The sequence below is a fragment of the Sciurus carolinensis genome, chromosome 7 (assembly GCF_902686445.1).
Source record: "Sciurus carolinensis chromosome 7, mSciCar1.2, whole genome shotgun sequence".
NCBI classification, from domain to species: Eukaryota; Metazoa; Chordata; class Mammalia; order Rodentia; family Sciuridae; genus Sciurus; species Sciurus carolinensis.
The window spans coordinates 104,244,242-104,257,108 of NC_062219.1; the positions used below are offsets into that span (position 1 = coordinate 104,244,242).

The 12,867-nt window shown below is 34.2% G+C and overlaps 1 protein-coding gene across 7 annotated transcripts in view; it reads left to right on the forward strand.

The window, feature by feature from the left end:
- Pkhd1 (PKHD1 ciliary IPT domain containing fibrocystin/polyductin) overlaps nt 1-12,867 on the forward strand; it is a 463,263-nt gene that overhangs the window by 417,348 nt on the left and 33,048 nt on the right. For all 7 annotated transcript variants that reach the window (XR_007109414.1, XR_007109413.1, XM_047557741.1 and 4 more), the window contains 3 exons: nt 3,306-3,413; nt 6,648-6,806; nt 10,912-11,034. Coding sequence is in view for 5 of the 7 variants with exons in the window: in XM_047557741.1 (XP_047413697.1) it covers nt 3,306-3,413; nt 6,648-6,806; nt 10,912-11,034 (390 nt within the window). In the remaining 2 variants the exon portion in view is untranslated. The remainder of the gene's footprint in view (nt 1-3,305; nt 3,414-6,647; nt 6,807-10,911; nt 11,035-12,867) is intronic.

The window sequence follows — 12,867 nt, forward strand, 5'->3', positions numbered from 1 at the left end:
TCTCTATTTTATCTACCTACTTATTAGGAAACCAAATCTCTTCAGTCTGCCCATAAAAATAATTTTCTTCTAAACTTCCAAAGTCTTAGCATCCTCCCCAGTTTCTTTTTGTACAGTTCAGGGAATGCTGTGTGTTTGATGTGAATATCCCCATAGACTTTCCAGAATTACACAACTTGTTTTTGTTCATGTTGGTAAAAATAGCACCCATAGTACAGACTCATTGTTTTTTGCTTTGAGTCTTTTTTTTTTTAACCCAATTAGTAAAGTCAGAAGGAGAAATGAGAGTACCAAATAGTCTCTGTGCAAATTTCCAGGAACAAAAAGGCACATCATCAGGAAAGCAAGGTAATGAGTAAAGCATCTAAGTCCGACCAGTGTGAAAAATCAAACACTCAAAACCACATTATGAGACAGTTTTAAGCTGTCGATTTTGATGCTATCTTTCTGCTCATGGTTCAAGGCTATTTTGTTGTGTTGGTGTTACAGTAAAAAGAATGCTTAGGATATAATAGTAAGTTCCTTTTTGACCATAATACATCAGCATCAAAATATTAATTTTCAGCTTTTTTCATGTTCCAGTAATACAACAGATATTCTAATGTGACTGTTGAAATTTACCTACTTCTATCCTCTATTCCATAATTTAACCATATCTAGGTCTTACTTATGCTCTGTGCCTTCCCCATATTACATTCCTTACTCATACTTCACTCCAACCAATACTTCATGTTTTTCCCACACTTCATACTTCATCAGAGTCCATGCCTCATTTATTCTTCATGCTTTCCATAACCCACACGTTGCCCATATTCAGTACCTTACCCATACCCTACCTTCTCCTATACTATTCCTTACGCAGATTCCATATTTTGACTCTCCCCAACTCTTATTCCATCCCATCTTTCACTAATGTTTCCTCAATTATCTTACTGACCAGCTTAGGATTCTATTGGAGCCATGAAAAAGGAATGAGGCATGAAGCTATTTGCTGTTATATTCCATTAATACCAAACCACATGGAAGCCAATTGGCCCACCTGGATCAGTAGCATCCCCATTTTCCTTTTCAGGAGATCCAATGGGAGAGTATGAGGAATGACTGAGGGTTTTTTCTATGCACACATTTTTATGTGTGACATAAAGTAGGGAAGAAATCATGTGTATGTCTTCATTTTTAGAATGCTTATCTCACAGAAAGCACCCTATTTCATATGATTGAAAGTTTCTCTTGAAGCCATCATGAAATATTTCTCTTTAACTTCATAAAGAATAGTACCAAAACCATTTGGGATGGATTATCTAACTTGTTCTAAGTGTTTCCTGAAGAAAAACAAAACAGCAACTGCAAAACCATATTTATATGTCTAATCTAAATCTTTTATTCTGAAATTTAATTTCACGTTCTTTTTTCTAAGGAGATCTTCCTTAATAAAAAAGATGTTTTTACCCCAAAAAGTGGATTTATATAATCAAAGAAAATTATTTAAAGATCCTCCAGATCCTTTGACATTTTATTATAGATCCTAGTGGCAGAAAAAAAGTATGTTGTATTTCTAAAGATAACGTTTCAACATTAATTATACAATACTTTGCTAGCGTGTATAGCAGAAGGGGACAGTGAATTAGTTGTGGAGATGGTTTAGGTTGCAAAGGTATTTTAGAACCCATATAGTCTGCAAAAACACATTCAGGTAATGTTCTCTGGTAGCCATGTAATCAATTTCAATATTGCTTCCAGCCCAGCACCCCACTACATCCAGCCAGTGCCTTGTTTATACCAGCTTGATCAGGGAGCCTGTCAATGGCATTTGTATATTTTATAATAGCTATTCCAAAGATATGATGAACCCTGGAGTAATGTACTGTACTTGGCAGCAACTGCTTCATCTTTTGGGCACATATGCTTCAAATCTGAGAATATCATAGATATATAAGGGAATCTTTGTGGAGATCTTTAAGGCAAGCTGGTATTTAACGCAAAAGCAAACCCATTTGGAGCTAAAGTACTTTCCATTAGGCAGTTTGGCGGCTGTTCTATGAGGCAGACTCACTGTGCTCGACGGACACATTTCGATTAAATGCTGCTTTGTATTCTTCCAAAGATGGGAACAATAAGGACGTTTGTCAAAGGAAAAACTGCAGCAAATGATTTCATGTTGAACATCTGTACTCTGCAGTTCATTGTTTGCAAGAGTTTATTGACCATAATTTTGATGCATATAGGTTTTAAAGAGTATAAACTGCATTTATCTTGGGCGCCTATCATTTATTTGTGTCTTGGCTTATTTATTTCCATTTTTCTAGGCATTTTATTTATTTTGGGACTCTCAAGAGATGAAAGAAAAGATGTTTCCCCAAAAAGTTTTAGTTAGCTCTGCAAAATTGATGAGGAAAGACACTGTTTTCACAAAAAGGATTGAGCAATTGAATTGAAAAATGTAACACTAAGCATGTTATATCTTTATGATACCTTTTAGCCTTAGAGATCTCAAATCAATTTATAAACTTTCACACCACTCTCAAACTCTGTCCACCATAACAATCATAGTGACATTTCCAGAGTGAAGTGTAGCAACTGTTAATTAGCAAAGTAATTTAGGGGTAGTAGAGTCCAAAAACAATTTATAGGTGTTGGCAATGTGATCCTGAATTAAGTTGCCTCTTTTAATTTTATAAATGGATGGTTTATTGTTAGAAAGTGTGAACTTTCTTGTTTATATTTAATTCAGGGAAACCAAGGCCCAGGCAATTTAAGTTGCTAGAGCAGAATACCTATATCAGTCATGAATTACTGAAAAGCTGTTATTCTGATCTATTGGCTTAACTCTGCTACCACATAAATACCAAAAAAAATATTGACCCTCTGGAAAGATAATAGAGTTTTCTCCTTGATAGACTTCTAATAATAAAATGTCAACATATAGTAAGGTTAAGAATACAATTTTGAAATCAGAAAGATTTGGGCCATAATCCCTGAATCAAGTCAATTTTATGCACCTACTTTTTAATCTCCAGAATATTGGCAATAGCATATTTTACAGATTTGTCAAATAGTTTATGTACAGTGATGTGTATAAAGCACAGTGTTTAGCATATTAAGCTTTCAACATATGTTATCTGTTTTTATTCTATTTTGAAATATTTGGTCTTAAGACTTTTCTAAACTTGATGTGTTTGGTAACCTCTCTAATTTTTTAAGCATTTTCCTTTATTGTCCAATTTCTTATCCTCAGAGAAGGACTTGAAGACATTGCTCTTGAACAGATAACTAATAGCTACATTTTGTTTTGTGTTTGTTTATAGGGTGTACCCAGGCAGAAACACAAGATGGTTATGTGAGCTTCTCCAACTTGGCAGTCTTGATCTCTGGGTCAAACTGGCACTTTATTTTTAATGTTACTTCCCCTCCAGGTAATTTCAGCACAGTGTGCTTTTATTATCTGTTTCCTTTGAAAAAGTAATCCCTTCTCCCTTATAATGGGAATAACTCCTTTTGTGAGTAAGAAGTCATAATAGTTTAGAAAAAAATTTACTTGGCTGTATCATTAACCATGAGAAGAAAGAGCTCACGTAGAAATTTAAGCCTCGGGAGGCTCCTTGGTGAGCAAGAATCCAAGTGTATATTTTCCTCTAGATGTGAAAATTTACTCTGTGTGTTCTACTTATTTCCTTTCTTATTTCTATGACACTCAGTTCAGTATTAGAAATTTTAATTTATAAGAGAGACAGTCTTGAGATATTGAATATTATGAAATCTTTTCTTTGGGTCCCACTTTCCTCATACACTTCCATCTGGAAAACCATGATAGAGACTATTAACATCCTGGGACTGTAGAAGTACAGGTAGAAAGTGTGAATAAAATGTTATATGACCCAATTTTCCTTGATAAAACACTTAAAGAAATTTCCCTTTTGAAGTATTCAAAGCATCTCTTGTGAAAATATATAATGAACGCTTGTCAACTAGTTATTTAACTCATTAATGAAGGAACCAGGAGGATGGCAAAACTATTTTAAAGAGCATTTGAGGTATAGCATCATATAGCCAAAAGAGAAATGCTGAAATAAGTTTGTCAAATTGAATACAGGGTAATAAAGCCATATTCTCTGAGGTTACATGCCCACATATCATTTGTATCTTTACTGGACAAAATTCATTCACAGCTCATCAATCTTCTATAAATTAACAAGTCAAAACTCTAATTAACGATAAATGTTACTATGTGCCTGAAATCCCATGTGTAGGAGGCTGAGGCAGGAGAGTCACTTGAGTCCAGGAGTTCAAGATGAGTTTGGGCAACGAGACAAGACCCCATTTTAATACATAAATCAATAAATTAATTAATTAATTAATTTTAGGTCACACAAATGTATGCTCTAGAGATTTTGATAAACTTTTGATGAGCCTGTTTGGAAATAAATGCCAGTATGATATTAGTAAGGTTTAAAATCATTAATTCCAAGTTTTGGATCACTTTTCTTAACAAAACTGTTTTTTGAGGTCATGCAATTCTATTATGCATAATTTTGTAGGACAGCTACTCTTTTTAATATTTTTGAAGTGTACAAATGTGAGCACAGGTGCAAGGAGAGACATGTTCAGTGTACTTGAACATGGAACATCAGGAATTTTATCTTGAGCATGAGTTAATGGATGTTTTAAAGGGTCAGACAGGCAGGGCTAGGTATTTGGTCTATTTTATTATGACATTTAAAAGACTTATGTCCTTTAATTTCCTTAGTGGTTATCTAAGACTAACCAAATGCATCATCAAGGTTATTGTAAGGAATAGGTTATAAAACTAAAGGTAAGATGTATTGTAGACAGAAACTTATCAGTACCACCTGTGATACCGAGCTGACCTTGGCATTCCCGTTTGATACATTACTACTTTTAGTTTCCTCCTGTACACAATAAATCTTAATATTTATTCCTCCTTGTAAAGTAGAATAACTAAGGGTTTGTCTTAAAAGTTTTTTCCCTAAATTATTCTTCACAATTTTCAAGACCAAGTGTATAAATTGAGGCTCTGTAAGAAAGAGATTTTACAAAAGTTTAAATTAGAAAAGAATAGATGGAGGTAAAAAGAAAAGAGAAAACATTAAAAGGCCTGCACTTCAGGGACCTCTAATTGACATCATGCTGATTAATGGTACAGATCCCAAGAATAATTGCTTGTTTCCAAATGTATCAATTTGCAGTGCTAGAATGTTTGGAAAGCAGACTTCATTCACACATTCAGGCCAATTAATGAACTTTTTATTTCTAACAGTCTTCAAAAATAATAGTTTTTAAATTAATTTTTTATTTGCTCTAATTTGTTGTATATGAAAGTAGAATGCATTTATACATTTTGATACATCATACATAAATGGAGTGCAATCTCTCATTTTCCTGATTATACATATTGTAATGATAGGTTTGATGAGCATTGATTCATATGGTTATTCATTTATATGTGAATCAAACAGAAAACTTGCAATCATTTTTTAAAATTTCTTAGGTAGAGGAACAATTAAATAGATATTAAAATGTGTAAACAGAATCCCCATTCATAAGACTTTCTTATACATTATGAATCCAGCTTAATTAAGGCTTCTGAACCTCCTGGGACTGCCAATAGATAAGGGGTTTTTATCCCTTTCCCCTTTGGATTTTTTTTTTTTTTAATACCAGGGTTTGAACCCAGGGGTGCTTATCCCCAGTCCATTTTTATATTTTATTAGACTCAAAGTCTTACTGTGTTTCTTAGGGCCTCTGCTAAGTTGCTGAAGCTGGCTTTAAACTCAAGAGCCTCCTGCCTCAGCCTCCTAAGTCTCTGGTATTACAGGTTGCACTTCCATGCTCAGGTCCCCTTTGTTGTTTATTTTTTCCCCTACTGAAGGACATTTGGGTTATTTTTGGTTTTAGGTAATTATGCATAGAACTACTATAAATATTTGTACATAGGTTTTTGTGTGCATGGGTCAGTTTATTTTCTATATTATTTTGTACCTTGCTTCATAAATAATAATTGGATGAAAGTCAAATATTTCAGTCTACAAAAGGGCAGGGGTTTTAGGGTTTCAGGTACATTCTTAGAGAGATGTACTTTCTCATCTTGCCCCATCATACACAGCCAAACTGGCTCTGTCTGCCATTTTTCTACTCTCATTTTTCTAAATAATAGAATTCTTCTGAACTTGAGAAAGTCTCTTGGTATTAGGAGTTTCTGTGCCTCTATTTTAATGTGTTACCTTCCATATTTTAAGTTGATATATATGTCATAGAAAGTAGTTCTATGCATTCTGGAACTGAGAACATGTTTTTGCCCTCATTAGTAGAAGAATGAATAAATCTATAATTTTGTGTTGATTGGGGAGGTATGTCTGAGAATAAAATGAGAGAATTGGAAAAATTGAATAGAATTATACAAGTTCTGCCTGTGTTGAAAGGAAGGTGTATGAATTATTCGTGGTACTGTATAATTCTTCAGAAATATAACTCTTGGATTTACTATTGATTCAGTTATTATACATTTTAATTTAATAAATATTTATTTAGTACCCGCTAAGTGTCAGGCACTATCATAAGCAAATCTTTTCCACGAGTTTTCATTATTGTGTTGCCATTTGAATATATTCTGGAACTTTTTTTTTAAACAGGAGCCAATTTCACAGCTCGATCTAGACCATTTGCAGTTTTGCCTGTGACTGGAAAGGAGAGGTCAACCATCATGATATCTGCTTCCCTGTGCTCTGTGGTCTCCTGGCTGGCCCTGAGCTGTCTGGTGTGCTGTTGGCTTAAGAAAAACAAAAACAGAAGTACATGAATTTTTTTGTTTTGGAGGGGGTAGATAATAATAATAATAATAATATTAATAATATTAAGATATTTAGAAAAAAATCTTGTAAAAAAGGTTAAATTTTTTTATTCCTTTAAAGATAAATGTTTATATGCTTTGCAATGGATAAAACTATATGGAATCAAATTGTTCAATTAACATATAGAGACAAAGATTGCCAAATCTTAAATAATACTGACAATAATAATAAAAGCTTGTATTCTTTGAATACTCACTATGTACCAGGTTCTAAGTACTATAGATAAATTATTAATCCTCACAACTCAATTATGCAGGTGATAAATATTATGCTTATAGTATAGATGTGGATAATGAGGCATAGAAAGGGCAAATAACTTGTCCAAGGTTACACAACCTCCACATCCCTTTCCCTGAAACATTATGCTCCACTGCCAACTGACCCTGCAGAATGTGGGCTAAAGAATCAGGGGGACACATCCTTTTCTCCTTCAAAACAGGGAATTAAGTGCTGGGCATTTTTCTCCAGAAACAAAGAAATTAAATATGTCCTTGAATATTTTCCCATGAGCAAAATATCTTTTCTTTTTTATTTTTTAAGCTGAGTCACTGAGGGAAAGAGCATTGCTGAAACAGCTTCTTTCTATCTCTCTTCCTGGTTCTTAGAAGAAGAAAGAGGGGCAGATAGGGCATTAGTAAATTCTTCATACTAACCAAACCTCATGCCTCAGACCATCACATGAACCAAACTACACTTAACCATACTAGGAGGTATTTATTATAAGATCAAAGTTATAAGCAAGAATGAATTAAAAAAGTCAAAATGGCAAAAGGCAAAGAAATAAAGCACAAAGAAGGAAGGAAAGAGGAAACGGTACAGTCCTACCACCACTGTTCGCTGTGCTTGAATTTCTGAGGGATCCTCAGGAAGGGCCACGTACTTATCAGACACTATCTGAACTGCATTTGGGCCAGGGGCCCTGCCTCTCTCCCTGTCCTGGTGATTTGGGTGGACAAGCTGCCTGGTTCTGCCTGTGTTGTCTGTGATTTGTTAAACTGCAGTCTTTTTATTTTGTTGTGGTTTTAAATAAAATCATCTACCCCGCCCTGGTGTGTGTGTGTGTGTGTGTGTGTGTGTGTGTGTGTGTGTGGTGAGGGGGTGGGCACTTGCTGTTTTGTAAGCAATTTCCCTATTTTTTACTTCAAGTGATCCTGTGAAGAAGGTGATTTAATTATCAGTCTCCATTTACTATCCAAACCTACTAGTCATTTGAGGACCTTTCATTTAGCTCTGCAGACCTATCTCCTCTCCTTTGTTCCTTTAACCCCAGCTTATTCTTGCAGTTACTGGTATCTGTTACCTTATCCCCTTTTGTTCTTTAAAACTTTCTATATTGGTGTGCACAGTACCTTGTATTAAATCTCCACATTGTTCTGACTGGACACATTTCTAACTAGTTTTAAAAGGTATAAAGAGATAGAAAGAAAATCAACAACAACAAAAAAATTCATAGCAGTTAGCTCTATAGGAGTAACTTTCTTTTTTTATGTTCTACACTTCATTTCCTATACTTTTATTTCTAAAATTAGCATATCATTACTTTAGAATCAGAGAAATGTACTGCATTCCAACTTCCTCATAAAAAAGAATTCTCCAATTCATCTGTATGTTCTATGTCAGAGTTTGTAACATTTTTGTCTGAGGACCTCATTATACTATCAACAATTATTGAGAACCTAAAGAACTTTATTGTCTGTGTGGGTTTTCTATCCATTAGTATTTTCAAATTAATAGTTAAAACAGAACACTTAAAATTTATTTGTTAATTTATTTTGAAATAACAATAATATAGGCATTGTATGTAAACAATTAACACTTATTTCAAAAATCTGTATTTTCAGAAAAGATATCGTGGACAAAAAAGTGACTGTTTTACAAACCTCTTTAATTTCTTCCTTAATGAGAGTCAGCTGGAATCTTCTAGCAGCTTCTGCTTTCAGTCTGTTGCAATGTATTGGTTTATGCTGAAGTATATCAAGAAAATGGCAGCATAACACAGATATAGAGTAGAAAAAGGGAAATTAACTTATTAGGTTTTACAGATAATTGTGAATATTCTTTGACAAGATTGGTTACTTAAAGGTCCATATCTCAGTTGCACTGTTACATGCCCATCTACTAGTCTACCTTGTACTTTAAATAGAGAATTTACTCTTGATTTTTGAAGCATTATCCTTTGGTCATTTGATAGATACTTTTTCACTGAGTTTTGCGGATCTGCTAAATGTTGACATATTTCCTTCTACAATTAAAAAATCACATTTGTTAATATTAATATATAAGATTTACAAATCTATGAAATTCATGAAAATTAATATAGATTTTCAAGAACTCTAAGTTTCCCATGAAAGTTTGATTTTTTTCAATGATGAAAATGCTATAAGTTCTTTCTTTCTTACCAACTCAATTCCTTCATTTTTTAAAAAGGAAACCTTCCAAATACCCAAGTGCAAATAACCAGTTTGTCCTCAATCATCCTTTCTAGTTCTGTAAGTAGAAATGGTGTTCCACAAAAATATCAGCAAGTTCAGCTTGAAAAATTATTTCAATTGTTCACCTGTAAAATTGTTTCCCCTTTAGAAAATCACTATTATATTTTTAATAAAATTAAATTTTTTATTGTTTCATCAGAGATATTCTTTGAGACACAGGCAGGCTTTTTCTTTGTTGCTACTGGTTTTTGTTTTGTTTTACCGTGATTTCATCTCAGGGTACGTCTTTCCTGATCACACCTATCCCCAAATGTTTACTTTCTTCCCCATAACAGTCTCCTTTTCACAACATGGCATTTCTTGACATTATATTACAAATGTATTTGTTTATCCTCTGCCATCCACACCAGAACAAAAACTCTATGAAAGCACATATCAGGTACTTCTCACTCGTCATAGTTTTCATAGTGCCGAGAACAGCATCTGGCATGAAAATGTAATCATGTTTTTGATGATTACATTTATTAAATAAATCAATAGAAAATGAAGTATGTCTTCAGATATGGATGGACATAGGATACAAATTTTTCAGACAAAAGCATGCATCTGCTTGAATTCTGTGGATTGTACCCATGTCCATTTCCTAATGTTGATACTAGGTCAATCAGTTTCACATTATTACAATGAAATACCTGAGACAACTAACTTATAAAGTGAAAAAGTTTATTTAGTTTACGCTTTGGGAAGTTCAAAATCCAAGATCAGGTGATCCCATTGGTCTGGCCTCTGCAAAGAATAACAGGTAGAAGTACATTGTTGAGGGAGTGCCTATAGTAACAAATATTTAGCTCATATTCGGTGTGCAGAGTAAGACAAGAGTCTAGGTCCTAGATTCTCCTTTGAGGTCATATCCCTAGTGACCTAGAGCCTCTGACTAGGCCCCATCTCCTAAGGGATTACTTCCCAACTGTGTCATTCTGTGAACCAACCCTTTACTCATGAATATACTGGGGACACCCAACCAATATCCAAACAGATTTTTCACGTTGGAGAAGGCTGAGTGAAAATTCATTCATCCTCCCTGTACATTTATTGGCAACTTCCTTAGAATCTATACTTACTTCAAATCAAAAGGTTAAAAAAGTTAGTAGCATTCTATTAATTACTAGCTGTCTAATAGAAATATGAAATGATCCATAAATGTGAAGCACATAATAATTTTCTAGTTGTCATTCATCATCATATAGTCAAAATATTATTTCAACGTGTAATGAAAGGAAAAAAAAAAACAGAATACACCCTAGCACAGGACATTTTACTTTTTTTTCAAAATCAGGTGTGCATTTTATACTTAGGGCATATCTCAATTTGAGTTAGTCACATTTTAATTGTTCAGTAGTCACATGTGACTACTACTAAATTGGACAGTACAGTTTTGTATTGCACAACTGGTGGTTGGTACATGGAATTCATTATTTCTTAACTTCTGAATATATTATATACATTCTATTGCATGCATTTCACAAGGATGCTGGGAGGAGGCTTAAAGGAAAAGGTCTTATACATAAAAATGTTCTTTTAATCTGAAAAAACAAATGTTTTTGTTAAAACAGAAATGAAACCTGAAGAGTTATCTAAATCTCAGACTAATGATCAGAAGAACCATCTCCAAGTCTCATCCAAATGCTGTCGATCACAAAATGAGAAAGAAAAAGAAGATACCTTGTCAGGAGAAGGTGAGCTTAGACAATGGCAGCAACTCCACAGGAGAGACCCACTGTGGACGAACTCTGGGTTCATCCTCACCCACTGTGAAAGTCAGTTTCCAAAGCAATTCTATTTAAATCTCTTTCTTTAGTTTTTTGTTACTTTTTTCTTCAAGGAAAGTATAACCCAGTATAAGAAGGTACAAGTTCAGCTGATTTTCTCAGCTAATAAGCAATTATTTGAATTGATGTTGATATATTTTTTCTTAGTAGAAGATTATTGGTTTAACATTTGAGTTGTTACACAAGAAAAGTGGAAACCAGGGTATAGGCATATAATCTTTCCCTCAGCTATTACAAAGCTGCCAATTTGGCAACATTATTGAATTTAGGAAAGCAGAGAGTGTAGTTGCCAAATACCTACTATGCAAATTAGATTGAATGTGGAACCCTCAAGAAATATGTCAGCTTTGCTAAACCCTGCTTTGTCATTTAGTTGTATTTTTTTAGCAAAATGCATTATTTGCTTACATTTTGCATTATGCCAGACAATTTTACTTGTTATGTTGTTAAATTGCCATTAAAATTGGTGCCAAACAAAGATAAGCATTTACCTCGGATCAGTGCTCTGCCCTTGTCCTATTAAGGATGCATATAATAGGAATATGGAGTCCAGGACACAAGGTGGCTTTGCCAAGTATGGCTATGGTGTATGAAAAATATTCATATGATTTCCATGGGTCTGAAACATTTTAGAACATACTCTAAAAGGAAGGGTATGTCTCTTTTTTCCAAGTGAGAGTCAATTATCATATTTTCTGCTTGAAAAGGAATACCAATCTTACTGAGATCATGTTTAACCAAAATAGAGCAGCCCAGTGTTTGGCCTCTAAATAGTTGAGTGAGCTCTATTTTGTGTGTGCACTGGTGTGTGTGTGTGTGTGTGTGTGTGTGTGTGCATGTACACATATGTTTGTTAGTTTGCATTTTTGTGTCTACCCATGGATGAAATAAGACGTTCAAAAAACATTTCCATTAGCATTGAAACATAAACATAAAACATTAGCAGACGTCTCCTGGACATACCAACAAAAGGAAGTAGGAGGTGTGGGGTGAGGTATGAGTGGGGGTGAAGAAAATGGAGACAGAGAGAGGGAACAGGTTCTTTATAGGTGCCATTGAAGAACATTTTAATTTTGGCTTCTTGTCTTTCTTATTAATGGAGAAGACTCTTGTCCATATTATTGCATGTAAACATAAGGCAGGTGTTTGAAACAGCATCCGAACCTAGCCCTTGGCATGCAGCTGGGGAGCACTGCTGATCTCTCTTCTCATCTAATGTGGCCATCGACATGACTTTCAATTGTCTCACTTAAATTAACCACATTAAACAGTCCACATACCTGGGTGTTTGAGTAAGGATAATTTATGTGGTGGCTTATTAATAAATTATCAGGACTGAGACAGACATAGGGCTTCTTGGGAAGAGTTAAGATTGAAGAGATGAGAGAATCAAAGAGGGTAATTAGGAAATCCACAAAAATAGAAAGATGTGTTATCCAACCCTCCCTCCACCAGGGATCACGGTGAATTTGTTGCTTTATCACCTAAGCTTTTTCCAAATCTTAAGACCATTTTTTTCCAAAGCAAATGATATGGCATCTCCTACATTTTATCATCTACCTAATTATTGCTAGCTTGAAATGAATTTGGTTTCATTCATTCCCCTATTTCTACAACATTTTAGTTTTCCTTTTCCCTCTGGGCTTTTAAATTTTGAGGTTTGCTCTTAAAGTGATTGGTTCTCCTGCTACTTGGTTCTTTGACATTACTGAGCATTACCATTGCATTTGAAATTACTTA